The sequence below is a fragment of the Dendrobates tinctorius genome, unplaced genomic scaffold (assembly GCF_039654945.1).
Source record: "Dendrobates tinctorius isolate UK_male_01 unplaced genomic scaffold, ASM3965494v1 ptg000464l, whole genome shotgun sequence".
In the NCBI taxonomy this organism is placed as follows: Eukaryota; Metazoa; Chordata; class Amphibia; order Anura; family Dendrobatidae; genus Dendrobates; species Dendrobates tinctorius.
In genome coordinates this window covers 612861-634578 of record NW_027362126.1, presented here as the reverse complement: position 1 = coordinate 634578, position 21718 = coordinate 612861, and the positions used below count along the sequence as shown (strand labels likewise).

At 42.9% G+C, this 21718-nt stretch overlaps 1 protein-coding gene across 10 annotated transcripts in view; it reads right to left on the bottom strand.

Annotated features, from left to right (window-relative positions):
* Positions 1 to 21718, bottom strand: part of PTPRO (protein tyrosine phosphatase receptor type O) — a 570099-nt gene that overhangs the window by 457294 nt on the left and 91087 nt on the right. For 7 of the 10 annotated variants that reach the window (XM_073564603.1, XM_073564604.1, XM_073564609.1 and 4 more), the window contains exon 2: positions 14491 to 14764. The exons of 2 other annotated variants lie outside the window; for them this stretch is intronic. In XM_073564603.1, the coding sequence (XP_073420704.1) occupies positions 14491 to 14764 (274 nt within the window). Of the gene's footprint in view, positions 1 to 14490; positions 14765 to 17871; positions 17890 to 21718 lie in introns of those variants that run through there. One more of the 10 variants, XM_073564606.1, reaches the window with a different exon arrangement.

Here is a 21718-nt window from a genome sequence, read left to right as displayed (position 1 = left end):
CAGATACCAGCTGTACCCCTGATACATGGGAGAAGGCTTGGCTACCAGCTGTACCTCTGATATGTAGGACAATAGGGCCCTGTGTCATAGAAAACATTAAAATCCATAGCCCATCTCCAGTGAAGGGGCATTCACCCTATCCTCACTCACACAGAATCTCTCAAGGAGAAAAGAGCTGGCAATCTCAGAGTTTCCTTGAAGTAGAATTGCAGAGTTGACATATGAGAAGTGACAAAACTAATTAAGACTCCCTACTGAGTACAGGTTATTAAACAGGAAAGATCTTTTCTGAGGTCCAGATAACAAAAGGACATGTGTTTACGCATAGATGGAGAAGTGGAGAAGTCTCATTTGTCCCTAAGAAACACCTCCTAAGTCGAAAGGAAACTTTACATCTGCAAATAGCCATTTGGGCACTGGTGGAATGTTATAAATATGGGGGTTTGTGTAGATCCGATATTGATGAGAGATAAATTTTCAATTTATGGACTAATCGGTAAGAATAAGCATATTTTTTCATAACTGTGACACATGTCTATAAGCCCCAAATCAATAGTGGCAGATGACAACAGCCATGACATGTTTCCTATCTATGATAAGATAGAATCCTGACAAAAAATATGACAGCGATATCAAACTCCTGTGATCGTCAGGAGTGAAGATATTGTGCATGTTGGGTTAGAGTTAGGGTTAGGTGTGGAGACACAGCATTGCATCTTAATTAACCAGACAACTATTTAATAATAATAATAATAATCTTTATTTTTATATAGCGCTAACATATTCCGCAGCGCTTTACAGTTTTTGCACACATTTTCATCACTGTCCCCGATGGGGCTCACAATCTAAATTCCCTATCAGTATGTCTTTAGAATGTGGGAGGAAACCAGAGTGCCCGGAGGAAACCCACGCAAACACGGGGAGAACATACAAACTCCTTGCAGATGTTGCCCTTGGTGGGATTCGAACCCAGGACTCCAGCGCTGCAAGGCTGCAGCGCTAACCACTGAGCCACCGTGCTGCCCTATTTTTAGTAAGCCAGAAAGAATAGACCTTTCTATATGTTGACTTTTGAATTAATGTGTTTCTTTCTGGTTGGTCAAGAAAACAAACTTTTGCTTATGTAAGCCTGTAATATTGACTTGTAAGATGGCATTTAATGTAACATATAGTGTTGTTTACTGATATGCTAATTATACAATGTCTAGGCCAGATAGTTTGTTGATTTTTAAAACAGACAAGGAAAATCTATGCAAATAGATTACATAACCAAACAAGGCAACTTACAGTGGGGGAAATAAGTATTTGATCCCTTGCTGATTTTGTAAGTTTACAAAGACATGAACAGTCTATAGTTTTAAGGGCGGGTTAATTATAACATTGAGAGATAGAATATCAAATATAAAATCCAGAAAATCTCATTGTATAAATTATATACATTTATTTGAATTTTGCAGTGGAAAATAAGTATTTGATCCCCTTCCAACCATTAAGAGTTCTGGCTCCTACAGACTAGTTAGACATTCCTAATCAACTCATTACCTGCATTAAAGACAGCTGTCTTATATAGTCACCTTTATAAAAGACTCCTGTCCACAGACTCAATTAATCAGTCAGACTCTATCCTCTACAACATGGGCAAGACCAAAGAGCTTCATAAGGATGTCAGGGACAAGATCATAGACCTGCACAAAGCTGAAATGGGCTACAAAACCATAAGTAAGACGCTGGGTGAGAAGGAGATGACTGTTGGTGCAATAGTAAGAAAAAGGAAGAAATACAAAATGACTCAATCGACTTTGATCTGGGGCACCATGCAGAATCTCACCTCGTGGGGTATCTTTGATCATGAGGAAGGTGAGAGATCAGTCTAAAACTACATGGGAAGAACTTGTTAATGATCTCAAGGCAGCTGGGACCACAGTCACCAAGGAAACCATTGGTAACACATTACACCGAAAAAGGTTTAAAATCCTGCCGTGCCCGAAAGGTCCCCCTGCACAAGAAGGCACATGTGCAGGCCCGTCTGAAGTTTGTCAATGAACACCTGGATGATTCTGTGAGTGATTGGGAGAAGGTTCTGTGGTCAGATGAGACAAAAATTGAGCTCTTTGTGCATTAACTAAACTTGCTGTGTTTGGACGAATAGAAATGCTGCCTATTACCCAAAGAACACCGTCCTCACTGCCAAGTGTGTTTCCCTGCTATGGTCACAGGACTACTTCACTGCATCAATGGGAGAATGAAAGGTGCCATGTACCGTAAAATCCTGAGTGACAACCTCATTCCCTCCATTAAAAATTGGTAGTGGCTGGGTCTTCCAGCAAGACAATGACCCAAAACATACAGCCAAGGCAACAAAGGCGTGGCTCAAAGAGAAGCACATTAAGGTCATGGAGTGGCCTAGCCAGTCTCCAGATGTTAATCCCATAGAAAACTTATGGAGGGAGCTGAAGCTCCAAGTTGCCAAGCGACAACCTCAAAATCTTAATGATTTAGATATGATGTGCAAAGAGGAGTGGACCAAAATTCCTCCTGACATGTGCGCAAACCTCATCATCAACTACAAAACACGTCTGACTGCTGTGCTTGCCAACAAGGGTTTTGCCACCAAGTATTAGACCTTGTTTGCCAGAGGGATCAAATACTTTTTTCCCCACTGCAAAATAAAAATACATTTATATAATTTGTACCATGCAATTTTCTGGATTTTATTTTTGATGTTCTATCTCTTAATGTTAAAATTAACCTACTCTTAATATTATAGACTGTTCATGTCTTTGTCAGTGGACAAACTTACAAAATCAGCAAGGGATCAAATACTTATTTCCCCCACTGTAATCGTCACTATTTTTTCCCTTATCTGTGATACTGGACTGAAGGACACTTGTTAAACATAAAAAGAGGTCATATGCCTCTATGAGACAAACTGAGAGATAGCCAGAGATTCAGCCAAGACATCCAAAGGACCAGAGACAGCACAGTAGCAAAGACATCATGGCTCCATCACATAGGACACAGATTTGTTATTCTACAGGATGCCAACCTAGGGGACTTTGGCCTCGGTTGGAAGAATACCGAACTGCTCCATTGACCATCGCTGAACCTTGGATACATTTGGAGAAAGCCAGGATTGGGACCCTCCATGGAGATGTTTGGAGAAGCCAGGTTGTGACCCTCGGGTCAACTTTCCTTGTACCTCAATGGACTGTCATCTTCCTAAGCTTGTCGTTACCTCATCTCTATTTGCATCGTTGGAGTATTTAATCAATTTTCATAGTTTGTCCTTCTCTGTTTTGCAGGCCAACAAACTAGCTGGTCTAAATAATGTGTAAACAACATATTAACAAACATCTATTGTTCAATTACCATGCAGTTCTGTCATTCAGGATAACAGCACAATATGTTACGACAAACGTCAATGTAAAAGTCAATATTAGAAATTCAAAAGTCAACATATAGATAACAGTCTATGCCTCCTGGCTTACTGAAAATAGACATCTGGATAATTAAGATTAAGTACTGTGTCATCACAGTCCCCATAATAAAAAATATACAAAAAGATTTTACAAACACTGCCTATCATTGTGGATGAAATATAAAATGTAATAGTTTTGTTCCTTTGGTTCTGTAAACCTCTCTCCTGAAAGCTATACATTACCAGAAACCAGGTGTCCAATCAGCGTGTACAAAACTATTGGTGGTGGCAGCGAGTAGTTTTTGGGTCATTGTTGAGTTAGCAGTGCCCACACCGGGGTATATATGTATTTGCATATTGTGGAGACACGGGGGTCAGTGGGTGCTCTCGCCCACTGGCCCACCTGTCTTTAGCAAGACTGCATGGACCAGGGCTTATACCATAACGCCCGCTCTCTCCCCGTGGGCAGAACACTACTCAGACAACACAAGGTGAGAGTAAAACACTGTGGCAATACTTTGTTAAACCACAACACCAAATAGCATAAAGAACAGTCCCAGCAAATACCCAAGATGGTGCAAATAACAAAGTCTCACACTTCCGCTGACTCGCCGGGATTAGAGCTGCTTCCATTGTCACATACCGCCAGCAGTGGTTCCCCACTTTTGGCAGGCCCCCACAGTGAGGAGCTAATGACAAGCTAGGAAGCTGATCAAGAGCAGTGAGGTATGTGTCCAGGTGAACCGAATGTCCCCAATGTTAACAAATCAAGAACACGTATCAATTCAGAGTAACACTACCATAACAGGTAAAAATGGGAACTAATTAGCCTGAGTATAGCCAAGGTATAGCTTAATCTCTAAATGGCAATTATGCACAAAGGAAAAAAAGGGCCAATGATAAAAATATCTGTGTATAAAATTCAATGAATAAGGCACCATAAAGGATTACATTAGCATAGGCACTCCAATTGTGCTATATGTTGTGGTGTTTTGTGTTATTCATAGAAACAAAAGTCTGTTTTCTTGACCAACCAGGAATCAACACTTAAATCCAAAAGCCAATATACAGATAAAAAGTCAATTCTTCTTGGTTAGTTAAAACATAATCATCTGGGTAATTAAGATATAATCTGGTTTCTTCACACGTGTTGGAATCGGAGGTGTATATACACCATATGTTCACTGTTAGATCGCCAAAAACCTGTCTAATAACGGTAATAGCCACAGCCTCATTTGTTAATCATTGGTCAATTGAATATTGTCCTGAAGATAGGGGACAGCAGAGGGTTGTTCATGACAAAAAGATAACAGCGTGGTTGGTTTAGCGCGACCCCCCTGGCTGCAATCTTTGACAATTAGTGGCAGTGGTGGGATCTGTGGGATCTCTCCAGTGTCATCCTTTGACACTCTGGATCCCAGCTGTACCCCTGATGTAGAAGAAGAGTCTTGTTCCATTGATACCAGCAGCCTTTGATCAGAGATGGTGCATGTCAAGAAATGCACCGGAGAGATCATGCAGAATCCCACCGCTTGCCACCAATTGTCAAAGATCGCAGCCGGGGGGGTTGCAACTGAACCACCCTTCTGTTTTTGTCACAAACAGCTCTCTGCCGCCCCTATTGTCCAGACAACTACGTGATTGGCCAACGATTAAAGAAGGAGTCCACTGGCTGCTTTCACTAATAGACCAGAAATGAGTATTTATTGGAAACTAACTGTGAGCATCTGCCATATACACCTCCAATTCTCATGCATCAAATATGAGTATATACCTGCTGTATAGTTACTGTTAGCTCCTTGGTAACCCAAGAACTTCTCGCTGTCACCACCACCGGTCATTTTTTATATACAGGCCGACGGGATACCTGGTTTTGGTAGCGTATATGTGACATGCAGAAATAGTGCTAACTGCTGTTGCTTCAAAAGCATCCAACAACTAGAGGGGTTAACAGTTACGGGAGACAGGGAGTGGTTAGCAAAGCCCCAGGGGGATTGTGGGAAACTTGTTTACATTCTGGCAGTAGCCGAAAGCTATGAGTGGTGTATGATCTGTTTCTTAAATACATTCAGGCAAGTGAACCATAGGGACACAGGATTCCATTACAGAGTGGAGCTGGGCTAATCCCTACACTGCTACTGGACTGGAGAAAGTCTATCAGGAACAGGAAGATAAGTATGATAAAAAATTGTGTTACAGGGATAATCTCCCTCAGCAAACCCTCCCCCCTCCATCTCACTGTGCTAGAACAAATGCTGTGTACTGCGGTGCCTCTGTAGAGTCTTGATCTGTACTGAACTGTGCTAACAAAAGAGACTGTTAGTCAATGTGCCTCTAAGATGCAGCTGTACTGTTATAAAGCCTGTGCTTAAGCGAGTTGAATTGTACTGAATGTACTGTGACATTAAACTACACTGTTCATGTTCATGAGGACTCTATTAGTTGTATCTGTGTGAGCAAGTGGATCCATATTGTGCCTGAGGAAGCTGCAGTACATGGTCACCCTGAGTAACGGCTCCCCCAGAGTTCCAAAGAATTCATGAGACCTGTTCCACCCCTATCTGAACCTAGCGGCATGCACGTAACATTGGTGGCCCGTACAGGGAACTCTGAGCGGGAATTAGCATGTAGAGGCAAAGTGATTGGAAAATACAGTAGCACAGCATCTCAACTCAACTCTGCTACACCAGTTAAAGGAGATCAGCCCTATAACAGCACAGCACCTCAACTCAACTCTGCTACACCAGTTAAAGTAGATCAGGTCTAAAGCACCACAGCACCTCAACTCAACTCTGCTACACCAGCTAAAGGGGACCAGCCCTAAAGAAAACTCACTAGAAGCAATGGATGTGGAAATACAAATGGACAGGATCAGTGAACTGCAACTGCTTCTTAAGTTAACATGTGAAGGATTGAGAGCAGTGGAAGAACATATAAAGATGTCAGAAGCACAGATCTCTAAAGCACACTCCCGCAGACAACTTGTGGCCACCATTAATACACAGATGGATGAGCTGGGGGAGAAAAAAGCTGAAGATGTTATGAGGACGTTCCTCCAGGAGCTAACACAGTTTCTAACCGGGTTGAAGTTGGAAGATGAAGGGGCTGCACCAATTACCAAGATCAGGAATCTCCTTCCACATACAGAACTAAAAGAATTGAAAGAACAATTCAAAGCCTTAACAGCCCTGCAGAAATCTACCCAACCCTCTGAATATGGGATAGACTCTGACAGAACCTTTAACCTGCTTGGGCTTGATAAATCAGGAAAACAGTACTCTTCAACACCACAAATCACCATAAGGAAAAAGTTCAAGATCCTGGGACAGATTGGAGAGTGTGAGCAGAAAGAGAAACTGTCTTAAATGAATTTGTTCCACCAGATCGATGCAGGATTATTGAAAGGCTACCAGCAGGATTAGATCATTGAGGGGGTGGTGAAAGCGATCAGCCAAGGACTGAACCTCCGCAGTATGCTAGAGATGAAAATGTAATTGACCCTTCCACAGTTGAAGATGATTTTAAAAGGGTACTATAAACAAGAGAGTCCTTCAGAATTGTTCCACCGTCTCATTAACATCTCACAGAACACTACTGAATCACTCGAAAGTTTCTTGTTCAGAGTGATTGAACTTAAGGATAGACTGTTGTTCTCATGTAGAGATGTAGGGGTGGAGGAGAAGTTTGATGCCGGGCTAGTCCAGAAGAAGTTCTTGAGATCGTTGGGTATGGGCTTAATCAGCAAAGATTTTAAGTTACAGCAGAAAGAGTACCTAGAAGATCCTGGTATTCTGGACGAAGTCCTAATTGAAAAAAATGAATGAGGCGGCTAGTTTGGAGTCAGAGAGCGAACAGAAGTTAAAGAAGGGCTCTGCTTCTAAAACCACCAAAATGAGCCAGCTGACGTTGGAGACCCCCAGTTGCCAGTCCAAAGATTATGATGAAGACCCTCCAGTACCACCAACGAGAGTGGATCTTAAGCCACCAACAAAAGGGAAGATAGCCAGAGCTGACAGGGAAGAAGTAATAGGAGAACTGCGAGCTGAGCTGATGGAGGTGAAAGAGTTGATTTGTTCCAGGCCAGACTCTTTATCTGTCAGACCCGGAAGTGGGTTCCAAAACAGAAGATACCTGGCTTGTGAGGTGTGCCGTTCATGAAATCAGAATGCGGTATGTGTCCACTGTTTAAGATGTTAGGAAGGACATTATGCCAAGGAATGCCAATGGTCACGGTCGTTTGGGTAAAAAGACAGGAGGTTGCCAGTGCGGGGCGACTGGTAACCACGACACAGAGGAGGCCCCAGAAGCAAGTCCAAATCCCACCAACCCCCAGAACGGCGCATAAGGTAAAACAGCTATATCAGCACTATCCACAAGTGTGTTTCCGTCTACAACAGCTGCAAGAGACACAGGGGCATCAGTTTCTTAATGCCCAGTGCGGAAGTCTAACATCATACTCCTGGTCCTGGGAGGAGGATTCCTCTGTCAGTAAAGATAGCCTCATCAGCCTAATCGGTGAAAGGTGCTATATACAGTGTCAGCTAGATGGACTCCTGGTAAAAGCACACAGAAGCCCAAGCGAGCCTTTCAAATGAAGGATGGAGAAGATGCCACCTGCCAAATACCTGCCTTTGGTCACTAAAGGACCTCAGGACCAGTGGAACTCCACGGCAAGGCCATCAATCAGACCAAAAATCCTTTCATAGGCTGGGTGGAAGTGACTTTCCAACTTAAGGTCACAAAGAACAGCAACATCATCGAGCTTTTGGTACCTTTTCTCATGACCAGTGATCAAAACCTGGCAGAGGATCCTATCCTTGGTCATAATGTAATCAGTGAGTGTAACAGCATGTCCCTCCTTGGGCCTGTGTTCCTGGACTGTAATGTAATCAGGCCTAGGTCCATCTCACTTGTACTGCATCTAGTGGTGGTTTCTGTCTTTGTTCTTCTCTGCAGGGGGCATCTTCAATACACAAACCTGTAGCCAGACTGCAGATAGGGTTTCTGGAACATTCTTAATCCTTGGAGCTATGTTTAAGGGGGTGGGTGCTAGTATCTCTGCCAAACAAGGGGCTGATCCCAAGAGTAATAGGACAATAAGCCACATGTTGAGTTAGTTGATGCTGTGTGCTTTGAAGGACAAGGATCTGCAGCTGTGGATGGATCCTGGTATCATGTATGGAGATTGGAGATTATTTTGCCACATGGAATTGTGATGTCTCCCCACCCTACTGGATTTGAGGACTGAATCTAAAGACTGTTGTTGTATGGTGACCTGGAAGGGTTGGGATATTATGCTGAGGCGAGATCCCAGTGACCGTGTGTAAGGTGCCACGTGGAATGGTGTTATGTCCCTCATCTGTTGGATAGATTGAACTCATCCCAAGGACTATTTCTGTCTTCCTGGCGTCGGATTGCCAGGTGGCACCCCCCGGATCTGCTCACTTTGTGTGGACTCATTGTGGACTCATTATGGACATTACAGAATTATTTTAAATTGTGTTGCTCCAGTTCCCTGTTCCAATAAATCTTGTTAGATTGTTTATTGGTCTGGTGTCTCTTTCTGTTCTGTCGCATACCCCGTCACAGTGAGGTCATCACAAAACACAAGTCAGGGACACTGATGGTGGATGCAATTGCCAGATCATTCGCCTTACCCAACGCTGTGGCAGAAGACGTGATTCATAGAGTAAAGAAAGTACAGAATACAATGGACCTGAAAGAAGTCAAGGAAGGCCTGCGCCCAACCATTATCCCTGCAAACCAAATGGTGGGAGTGAGGTGTGGCGTCCGGGTGGAATCAGGAAGAAAGGTCCAGAAGAGGCTGTTCGTGCCAAAAGACTCCTCTGAACTTCCAGAAGGCCTAGTTCAAGGTGAGACTGTGCTTACGATTCCTACTGGTGGTTTTGCCCGAGTGACAGTGCCGGTGATGAATACCACGAAACATGAAATTAGACTGGATCCAAAGACTGTGTTAGGTCACATCGAAAACATCAGGGTGGTATATCCATATATGACCCTATTTGCTTTGGTGGCAGCTGCCTGACACTGGGCACTCCAATTTAGCTTTTTACTGACTAAGATGCCTAAGTCTTTTTCCATGTCTGATTTCCCCAGCAGTTTCCCATTTAGTAAGTAATTATAGCATCTGTTTCTCCTTCCCATGTGCATAACCTTACACTTATCTGTGTTAAACCTCATTTGCCATTTTTCAGCCCAATTCTCCAATTCACTCAAATCTGTCTGTAGTTGCAAATTGTCCTCCTTTGTGTTAACTACCTTACATAGTTTTGTATCATCTGCAAATACTGATATTTTACTGTGTAAGCCATCCACTAGATCATTAATAAATATATTAAATAGTAGGGGGCCAAACACAGAACCCTGTGGTCCCCCACTAGTAACCCTGGCCCAATCTGAGGATGCCCCATTAATAACCACTCTTTGTTTTCTATCACTAAGCCAGCTACCTACCCATCTACACACATTTTCCCCTAGCCCAAGCTTTCTCATCTTACTTACCAATCTTTTATGTGGGACAGTGTCAAATGCTTTAGAGAAGTGGAGATAAATGACATCCAATGATTCTCCTTGGTCCATTTGAGAGCTTACATCCTCATAGAAGCTGATTAGGTTAGTCTGACAGGAGCGATCCTTCATAAATCCATGTTGATATGTAGTTAAACATTTATTAACATTGAGATATTCCATAATGGTATCCCTTAGAAACCCTTCAAAAATTTTACCCACAACAGATGTTAAGCTTACCGGCCTATAGTTTCCAGGTTCCCTTTTACACCCCTTTTTGAATATTGGTACCACATTTGCTTGCCGCCAATCAAAAGGAACAGACCCTGTTTCTATAGAGTCTTTAAATATAAGGAATAGAGGCCTGTCTATCACATTACTTGACTCCCTTAATCCTGATTTCAACTTACCATTTGTTCTTCATTGTGATGCTTCTCAAGTTGGACTGGGAGCTGCCCTGTATCAGCATCAAGATGGGAAATTGAGAGCCATCGGTTATGGCTCCAGAACATTGACAAACGCTGAGAGAAATTACCATCTACATTCTGGAAAATTGGAGTTCCTGGCATTGAAATGGGCTATCTGTGAAAGATTTAGAGATTATTTCTATTACAGCAAAGAGTTTGAGGTTTACACGGACAATAACCCCTTGACCTATGTTCTCACTACAGCCAAACTGAATGCAACAGGTCAGAGATGGGTAGCTGAACGAGCTGACTTTAATTTCAGTATTAAGTACAGGCCAGGGAAATGCAATGCGGATGCTGATGGATTGTCAAGAATGCCACTAGAGCCTGAGGAGTTCATGCAAGAATGCTCAGAGGAAGTCAGTCTGGAAGCTATTGAGAGCACAACCCAAGCAGTACAAGCTCATCAAGAGGAAGACACACCATTCTGGTGTCCGTTGATGGTGGAAACCACCGTAAAAGCGAAAGAACGAGATCACCCCCTGTCCATTCAACAACTACCAAAAGGAACAATCTGTAGAGCACAACAGGAAGATCAGATAATTGGCAGAGTACTTCCTTATGTGGACCAAAATTGGTTTCCAAGTAAACGAGAGAGCGATAATGAGTCACCACCAGCAGTATCGGTTTTAGTTAAAGAATGGGCGAAGCTCTATCTCAGTGAAGATGGTATCCTGTATCGAAAAGGAGGTTAAAAACAGCAGTTGGTGCTACCCAGAGTGTACCGTAAGTTGGTCTTCAAAGAACTCCATGAAAACATGGGACACCCGGGAGTAGAAAGAACAACAAACTTGATCCGTGAACGTTTCTTCAGGCCATACATGCAGAGAGATATTGAGAGGTACGTAACCAGGGAGTGTGGGTGTCTGAAAGATAAACGTTCCAACACATAAACCCGGTGTCATGGTTAGGACATGGTTAATGTCCTGTTCTCACAGGGTTAACTTTTGCCGGCCTCTCTTTGGATCTGGGAGGGGTATTTATACTCATTCCAAACTAGCATTCTCTGTCAGTTATAGTGCTGTTCTGGTGTGTCTGACCCCTGGTGTGCGTGTACTCTGCGTTGTTTGTTTGCTTCCCATGTATGACCCGGCTTGTTCCTTCACTCTGTACTCCGTCTCTCGTTTTGGTACCATTGTCTTTTCTGGTTCTGACCTCCTGGCTTGGCAATCGTTACTCCATTACAGTTTACCCCTATTGTACTGTCTAATGCCTGTTCTGGTTTTCTGATCTATTGCTACGTCCTGACTAACCATTCTGTCTAATCCTTTGGTACTGTATTGCTTAGGCCACGCCCACAGCAGTCACGTGATTCAGGTCCTGGAGCATGCATTGTCACCACTGCTGCCCACTCTGCAGGTATCTTTGTGCACAGTTTTTGTACTCAGGACACGCGCTCTGGCTCAGTGAGCAAGTGCAGTGCGGTGTTCCTGACACCCGGCACCTATGGGCAACATCCAGACTACATATCCACATATCCATTTGAGATGGTCTCAATGAACTATTTACATCTTGAGACATGCAAGGGAGGTTACATCCTGGTGATGATGGACCATTTAACTTGATTTGCTCAAGCATATGCCACCACTAATAAATCTGGTTGAACAGTGGCAGAGAAGATCTTCAATGATTTTGCTTTGAAGTTTGGGTTCCCTACGAGGTTACACCATGACCAAGGAAGAGTATATGAGAACCAGCTCTCTGCCAAATTAGGAAAGTACTGTAGAATTGAGAGATCCCATACAACACCCCAACGTAACATATAGTTTTGGGGTGCGGTTTATAGAACAAAAGTAACACAACTAATACATTTTCTATTTAATCCAGAACAATATGCATGGTTTATAAAAAGAAAAAAAAAAAAAAAAAAAAAATATATATATATATATATATATATATATATATTCTAGAAAAACCTCGGCACACAATATTTGATGAATTCAATGTTTGTTATTCCAAAGAGATGAAAAAACAAGCAACTGGACTGAAAAATATATTATACAGATAATCAATTAGCGACGTTTTGGCTATTTAGCTTTTATCAAGAATTTATCAGGCAAAAAAATGAAAAATCAGAAAAAGGAAAAGGAAAAAAGAACCTATTTTTTTAAACAAAACACGATAAATTTATATATTACATATTAAATTTATATATTACAGATCACAGTTATCAGTATTCATGAAATGTATATATTCATTACAAAACAAAAGCATTCCAATAAGTCTCCATATGTAATTGATTATCTGTATGATATATTTTTCAGTACAGTTGCTTGATTTTCCATCTCTTTGTAATAATAAACATTGAATTCATCAAATATTGTGTGCAGAGGTTTTTCTAGAATATATTATATGTTTTTTACCTCTGAGCACTTAACAAAGGCAGTGAGCACCCCGTCATCTAATATATATATATATATATATATATATATATATATATAATTTTACAAAGGGGACAAAACAATACAACATGTACAGTTACATAAAATAAAATGGATTGACAGAGAAACTTACTACGCTGGTCACAGAGATAGCTAAGCTAGTGGATGGAAGCAATCCAGTTGAAAACATCTGGTTAACATGCATCAAGCCTACACAGATAGCTATCTTCCTTAGCACTGGTCACAGAACAGATCATAATTGACCTTTTATCAGCACCTGAGTTACACCCACACCTCCCCACTCGCTGACCTCACATGTGCCAGGTTGTGGGATGTTCTCAGCCCTCCGGGATTTTATGAAATTCCCAACATTAATGATATCTTCACTCCAGACGATTACAGAAGTTCGAGATCGCTGCCATATTTTTTATCTAGATTTTACCTTTCCAAAGAGAGTAAACATGACATAGCTGCTGTCAGGGATCTGGTCACTATTGATTTGGGGATTCTAGGCAGGTGTCACAGTTATGAAAAAATATGCATATTCTTTCCCAATTAGTACTTAATTGAAAATGTCTTTCCCATCAATATCAGATCTATACAAATCCCCATATTCATAATTTTTTATTGGTGCTCCTGTGTCTGGTTGCAGGTAAAACATTTCTCCTGAAATTAAGAAATGTTTTACCTCAGGATGTCTTTCCTGAGAACAAAGAAGACATCTCTACTTCTGGCTGGTCCGAACAATGAGAGCAATTGTTACCACCCACCTTTCGTGTCTCCCTTTTTCCCTCATAGACTGTAAGCTTGTGAGCAGGGCCCTCACTCCTCTTGGTATCTGTTATGATCTATGTGATTATTGTTATGCTGTAATGTCTATCGTCTGTACAAGTCCCCTCTGAAATTTAAAGTGCTGCGGAATATGTCGGCGCTATAGAAATAAAATTATTATAATTATATTATTATTTCTCTATTTGTGGGTAAACACTTGTCCTTTTTGTTATCCGAGTACCGGGAAAGCTCTTTCCTGTCTAATTACCTGTCCTCTGTAGGGATACTTGGCTTCAAAGGTGATTTTAATTAGATTTGTCACTTTCCAATTATATAATACAGGAAAGATATATATCTTTGTACCGTGTCAGCCAGTAGATAGAAGAATATTCAGAATGGATAGTCCTCAGTGGTTGATACCTTTTAATGGCGAACTGAAAAGATGGTGACACATTGCAGCTTTCCAGACTACTCAGGTCTCTTCATCAGGCACAGACTAATACAACATCTGAAGAATCACATATTTATGCACAATACAGCACAGAAATAACACAATAGATAAGACAATATGTGACCCTTCAGATGTTGTATTAGTCTTTGCCTGATGAAGAGACCTGAGGAGTCTGGAAAGCTGCAATGTGTCACCATCTTTTCAGTTCGCCATTAAAAGGTATCAACCACTGAGGACTCTCAATTCTGAATATTTTCCCAGGTATATATGTAATTTACCCACTTCCCTATGTCTATTGTGCAATTCTATTTCTAGGAGACTAAGAATGTAAGCTCTTTTTCCTACTGAAATTCTGTGTGAGTGAGGGGGTGAATTGCCCCTCACTAGTGGCTTTAGCAATGTTAAATATTTTCTATGACAAAGCACACATTTTTTTTTACCTGTTTCCCCTTTTACCGTGGCGGACATACTTACTGGTCAGAACGGTCACAGATCTTGCCGGTCTTGATGCCAGGTTGGCATTTATTACCATTAATGTGATGATGTAATAAAGTCCATGGTAACTGGCATTAAATTTCACAGGATCCGGTAACGAGCTGTTAAACTCCTCAAACTGGAAGAAGTAATTCTTAGATTCTCCCGTAATCTTCACTACGTACACCGAGGACAAAGACGTTATATCAGAATCCTCCAGTGAGGTCACAATCAGGTTCTCATCTGTCACCTTCACATGAAACATGGCCGATTCCTAGAAGAAGTAGTGTCAGATATAAAATGGTTGTAACCATGATAAATGGAGGAAAAGGCCTAGATACCAGCTGCACCCGTAATATAATGTATGGGAGGAGAAGGACCGGATACCATCTGTACCCCTGACATATAGGAGGAGAAGGCCTGGATACCATCTGTACCCCTAACAAAAGGGAGGAGAAGGCCCGGATATCAGCTATACCACTGATACATAGGAGGAGAAGGCCTGGAAACCAGTTGCACCCTAATATAAGGGAGGAGAAGCCCCGTATACCAGCTGTACACCTGATATATGGGAGGAGAAAGCCCGGCTATCAGCTGTACACCTAATACAGTATATAGGAGGAGAAGGCCTGAACACCAGCTGTACCCCTGATATATGGGAGGAGAAGGCCCTGATATCAGCTATACCACTGATATAAGGGAGGAGAAGGCCCGGATATCAGCTATACCCCTGATATATAGGAGGAGAATGACCAGATACCAGCTGTACCCCTAATATATAGGAGGAGAAGGCCCATATACCAGCTGTACCCCTAATATATAGGAGGAGAAGGCCCGTATACCAACTGTACACCTGATATACAGGAGTACAAGCCCAGATACTAGCTGTACACCTGATATATGGGAGAAGAAGGCTCGGATATCAGCTGTACACCTGATATACGGGAGAAGGCCCATATACCAGCTGTACCCCTGATATATGGGAGGAGAAGGCCAGGATAGCCGCTGTACACCTGATATATAGGAGGAGAAGGCCCGTATGTGACGGTGTGTGTGACAGAGCATGAAGGGTCACCAGGTCAAAGATCAATCCAACAGGATTTATTGAGACAGGGAGCATAGAACATAAAATATCAATAGCGTCTCTCAGATTCCACAATGAGTCCACAATAAGAGGGAAACAGTTCCGGGGGCTCCACCTGGTAATCCGACGCCAGGGAAAAGACAAAATAATTCTGAGATGAGTTCAATGGATCCAACAGATGAGGGACATCACAACATTCCACGTTGCAGCTTTTAACTCTCCACACACTGGCACTAGGATCTCGCCTCAGCATAAGATCCTAGCCCCTGGCCCATCAACACCCAACTGCCTGGGCGAAACATGTGTCTATTGTTCTGTGTCCTGGGATCCACCCCTCCATGGGGAAGGGCTCCCATCTACTTTTGACTATGTGGCTAACTTAAGAAGTTTCCAGAAGCTACACGCTTGTATTGGATAAGTCCTATGCTGAGGAGAACAAAGACAGACTCCCCCACTGGTTCTTGACTCAGGCCTGATTACATTGCTGTCCAGGGACACAGGCCTGGGGAGGGACACGCTGTAACACTGTATACCAGCTGTACACCTGATATATAGGAGGAGATGCCCTGGATACCAGCTGTTCCCCTGATATAAGGGAGGAGAAGGCCTGGATACTAGAGGCACACCTGATATATAGGAGGAGAAGGCCCGTATACCAGCTGTTCCCCTGATATATAGGAGGAGAAGGCCCGTATACCAGCTGTTCCCCTGATATATAGGAGGAGAAGGCCCGTATACCAGCTGTACACCTGATATATAGGAGGAGATGCCCTGGATACCAGCTGTTCCCCTGATATAAGGGAGAAGGCCTGGATACTAGAGGCACACCTGATATATAAGAGGAGAAAGCCCGTATAACAGCTGTACATCTGATATATAGGAGGAGAAGGCCCGTATACCAGCTGTTCCCCTGATATATAGGAGGAGAAGGCCCGTATACCAGCTGTACACCTGATATATAGGAGGAGATGTCCTGGATACCAGCTGTACACCTGATATAAGGGAGAAGGCCTGGATACTAGAGGCACACCTGATATATAAGAGGAGAAAGCCCGTATAACAGCTGTACATCTGATATATAGGAGTAGAAGGCCCGTATACCAGCTGTTCCCCTGATATATAGGAGGAGAAGGCCCGTATACCAGCTGTACATCTGATATATAGGAGGAGATGTCCTGGATACCAGCTGTTCCCCTGATATAAGGGAGAAGGCCTGGATACTAGAGGCACACCTGATATATAAGAGGAGAAAGCCCGTATAACAGCTGTACATCTGATATATAGGAGGAGAAGGCCTGGATACCAGCTGTAAAGTATATAGAAGGACAAAAAAGTCAGCTCACCACTAGTAGTCCATCTCAGTGTCCAGCTTGCTTGATAGTACTCCGCACAGACAAGGGTGAAGCAGCCACAGCAGAATCCAATAAGCATAGTTGATGTCCAGCGGAAAATGAGAGTAAAAATTAACTTTTAATGCAAAAATGGTTAAAATTCCATATAAATAATGTCCAGCACAATGCACACACTGGCTCAATGCCACTAATGATCGACGCGTTCCAACTTTAAGTCTTAGTCATGATCTCATGAGATCATAAAATATCAATAGTGTCTCTTAGCTCGCGATCATGACTAAGACTTAAAGTCGAAACGCGTCGATCATTAGTGGCATTGAGCCATTGTGTGCATTGTGCTGGACATTATTTTTATGCAATTTTAACCATTTTTGCATTGAAAATTAATTTTTACTCTCATTATCCGCTGGACATCATCTATGTTTATTAGATACCAGCTGTACATCTGAAATATAAGAGAAGGTCGGATACCAGCTGTACCCCTGATATATGGGAGGAGAAAGGCTGTATACCAGCTGTACCCCTTTTATAGGAGAAGAAGGCCCGGATACCATCTGTACCACTGATACATAAAAGGAGAAGGCCCGCATACCAGCTGTACCCTAAAATAAGAGAGGAGAAGGCTCGTATACCAGCTGTACCCCTGATATATGGGAGGAGAAGGCCCGGATACTAGCTATACCTGTAATAAAAGGGAGGAGAAGGCCCAGCTATCAGCTATACCCCTGATATAAGGGAGGAGAAGGACCAGATACCAGATAATCTCAGAGAAATTACGAATAAACCGTCTATAAAAGTTAGCAAACCCGATAAAACGTTGTACCTCCTTGACATTATTTGGTGCGGGCCAATCAAGAATAACCTGGATCTTACTTGCCTCCATTTTAAGCCCCTGTTGTGAGATGACATAACCTAGAAATTGAATCTCTGTGCAATGGAACTCACATTTCTCAGGCTTGATGTAGAGCTGATTCTCTTTCAGGTCTCTTAAGACAGTGTTAACAAGTTTGTGATGCTCCTGCAAAGAATCGGAGAAAATCAAAATATTCTCCAGATAGTTTACGACAAAATGATCTAGCAGATCTCTAAAAATGTCATTAACCAAGTGTTGGAAGGTTGCCAGAGCTTTGCAGAGACCAAAAGGCATTACAAGGTACTCAAAGTACCCATAACGACATCTAAACGCCGTCTTCCATTCATCCCCAGAGCGGATGCGAACTAGGTTATAAACTCCTTGAAAATCCAACTTAGAAAAAATGTTGGTGTGTCGTACTCTATCCAGCAATTCAGGAATTAACAGCAAAGGATACCGGCTCACAATAGATACCTTGTTGAGCTCCCGATAGTCAATACAGAATCTAAGAGTACCATCTTCTTCTTTACTAAAAAGATGGGTGCTCCTGCCGGTGATGAGGAGGAGTGAATGAAACCCTTAATCAGATTCTCGTCAATGTATTCTTTTAAGGCCTGCAGCTCCGGAGCTGCTAGTGGGTAGACATTTTTAAATTGAATAGCCGCCCCCGGAAGTAGCTCAAGATGACAATCATAGGGTCTGTGAGGAGGAAGCTGATCTGCCATTTTCTTATCACAGATATCAGAAAATTCATTATAAATGGGTAGTAACATAGATACCTTTGTGGTACATTCTGTATCCCGAGAACTTGCCTGACCTGTTACTGGTATATCCTTTGGTTAAAAGGTAATCTCCTTGGTCTCCCAGTTGATGATTGAGTTATGTGCCTGCAGCCAGGAAATTCCTAGAATTACAGGAAAATGTGGCAAAGAAATTAACATAAAGGAAAGCACTTCCTGATGACTGGGTTCTATAAAAATCTCCAGAGGTACCGTCTCCTGAACCACCAGTCCTGAGACTAGGGGGGAACCATCCACTGTTTCCATTGTTACTGGGGTGGCACTCTGTTGAATCTGTATGCCATGTTCCTTGGCAAAGGTGAGGTCCATAAAGTTACACCCCGCCCCAGAATCCACCATAGCTGCACACGACATCCATTGTCCCAACAACAAGATCTTAATGGGGAGGGAGCAATGAATATCTTTATCCTTCCGTGTTTTGGGAGAGGCAGTCATAGATAGGGAATGAAAGTCAGCATTCACAGAAAAACTGGACTCAGAAACAACAGAGTCATCATCCAGTCTCATACTCCGCTACAGCAGCTAGTACCTTGCGAGGCCGCTTAGGACAGTTAATAAGGAAATGATCAGACTGACAGCAGTATAAAAACACAAACTTTCATGAAAACGATGCTCCCTGCACTCATTACTCAGACACCACTGTAAAGAATCCACTTGCATGGGAACTGGTTCAACTTCCCAGGAGGATTTGCCTGCAAGTTCTTTTGGAGGAAGGGGAGAGTTAGAGACACGATTAGAGGCTGCAAATTTCTCCTGTCTACGTTCTGTAATACATATATCAATGCGCACGCAGTGCTGTATGAATGCCTCTAACTCTTGAGGAGCATCTGCAAGGGCTAACTCATCCTTAATCGCACTAGAAAGTCCCCTCTTAAAAATGGGTAATTGACCATAACAGTCCCAAACTGTAGCCACCGCCAGCCGTCTAAATTCAGTGGCATATTCAACAAGAGAGCGCTTACCCTGACGTAATGACAACAATGCGGTTTCAGCTGTAGTGCGACGATTAGGATCATCAAACATCATAGACATTGCAGCTAGGAAATCGTCCAGCTTATTCAGACGAGGATCACGAGCGCCTGCCCGAAATGGGCCTCCCAGTTAGCAATCTTGTTTTGTTAAGCTTCCATGTCCCTGTCATGATCCAGACCGGGTTTTTGGGTCTTGTCTTTCCTTTCCCGGTCTGGTCAAGTCAGGGGTTAACTTTCTCTGCCTCGTTCCGGTGTTGGGTCTGCTATTTCTCTGTGCTGCATCCTGAAGGCAGTGCCAGTTATATTTCCTGCCTATGGTAAATGTAGCTGGCTCTGGTGAGACCCTGATTTGTCCTGCATTTAGTTGACTTTGCCTGTGTCTGTGCACTCCTCTCCTACCTATCTGGACTCTGTGTGTCCCTGTGTGCTTGGATTCCCTGGTTCTCGACTCTGCTTTGGCTCTGACCTGATTCTGTTTCTTCCTTATGGTACTTCTGCTACAGACCGGTACTGACCTTTTGGCACTTCTCTGACTCTGTGTTTGGGATTCCCCTTTGTACTACGTTACTCTCTGCTATCGAACCGGCTTGTCTGACTATTCTGCTACCACCTGGTGGTAGCCTCTCTGTAGTTCTGCTGGTCTGCTCTGAGCAGGATTTCAGCCCTCTCTCCACTCTGCAGCCATCTACTGGAGTCTGCGTTACTCTCCATTTACCTGCAGTGCTGCAGCGTGACATTATAACTGGCCCTAGACAGTTTTTTTTCCTTGTTCCTCTTTTTATGGATCCACTTTGTACCCTTGGTGATCAGATGTCTCATTTGACTCAAATGATGCAGGATTTGTCTGTGCAACATAATCAACTCCAGAGGGAACTTACTGAGATGGTTAAGTCTGTTCAGGGTTCTATGACACAAGCAGCCTGTAAGCACTCGGACCTCATGAATGTTTTTGTACACTCTCCTGAACCTACGGTCAGGCTCCCAGATACTTTCTCTGGAGAAAAGGAGAAGTTCCATACATTCAGGGAGAGTTGTAAGCTGCTTTTCTCCCTTAGACCCAGATCCTCAGGTGATGAGAGTGGGAATAATTATTTCTTTTCTACGGGAGGGTCCTCAAACTTGAGCTTTTTCTTTACCTGCTACTACCCCTGAACGTGTGTCTGTGGATAGGTTCTTTGAGGCTTTAGGAATGATTTATGACGAACCAGACCGGGTCAGTGTGGCAGAGGACAGGATCATGGGTCTCTCGCAGGGTAAACTCACTGCCGAATGGTAATGTTCATAGTTTAGACACTGATCCACCAAAGTGTCCTGGAACGACTCTGCGCTAAGATGTCAGTTCAGGAGAGGACTGTCGGATTATCTTAAGGACGCTCTGGCTCTACATCAGCCACTCAGCTCCTTGGAGGAGGCCATAACTCAGGCCATTCTTATGGATCAGATGTTGCGGGAGAGAGGAGTAATTCAGCGAGAGGTTCCTTTAAATTCTGCTAAATCCAAAGTGATGCCATACACGGAACCCTAAGGGAGATTATGTTTTTATTGTGGAAGTCCGGGACATTGGAAAAAGGACTGCCACTCTTACCCACCAACTAACATAGTAACACAGTTAGCAAGGCCGAAAAAAGACATTTGTCCATCCAGTTCAGCCTATATTCTGTCAGAATAAATCCCAACATACAATATTGTTATGCTCCAGGAAGACATCCAGGCCTCTCTTGAACCCCTCGACTGAGTTCGCCATCACCACCTCCTCAGGCAAGGAATTCCAGATTCTCACTGCACTAAGAGTAAAAATCCCATGTGTATAACCTTACATTTATCATTGTTAATCCGCATCTGCCACATTTCGGCCCAAGATTCCAATTTATCCAGATCCATGTGTAGCAGAATTCTATCTTCTCTTGTATTGACTGCTTTACATAGTTTTGTATCATCTCCAAATATCGATATTTTACTGTGTAATCATTCTACCAGACCTTTAATAAATATGTTGAAGAGAATAGGTCCCAACACCGACCCCTGCGGTACCCCACTGGTCACAGCGACCCAGCTGGAGAATATACCATTTATAACCATCCTCTGCTTTCTATCACTCAGCCAGTTAGTTACCCATTTACACACATTTTCCCCCCAAAACAACATTCTCATTTTGTGTACCATCCTCT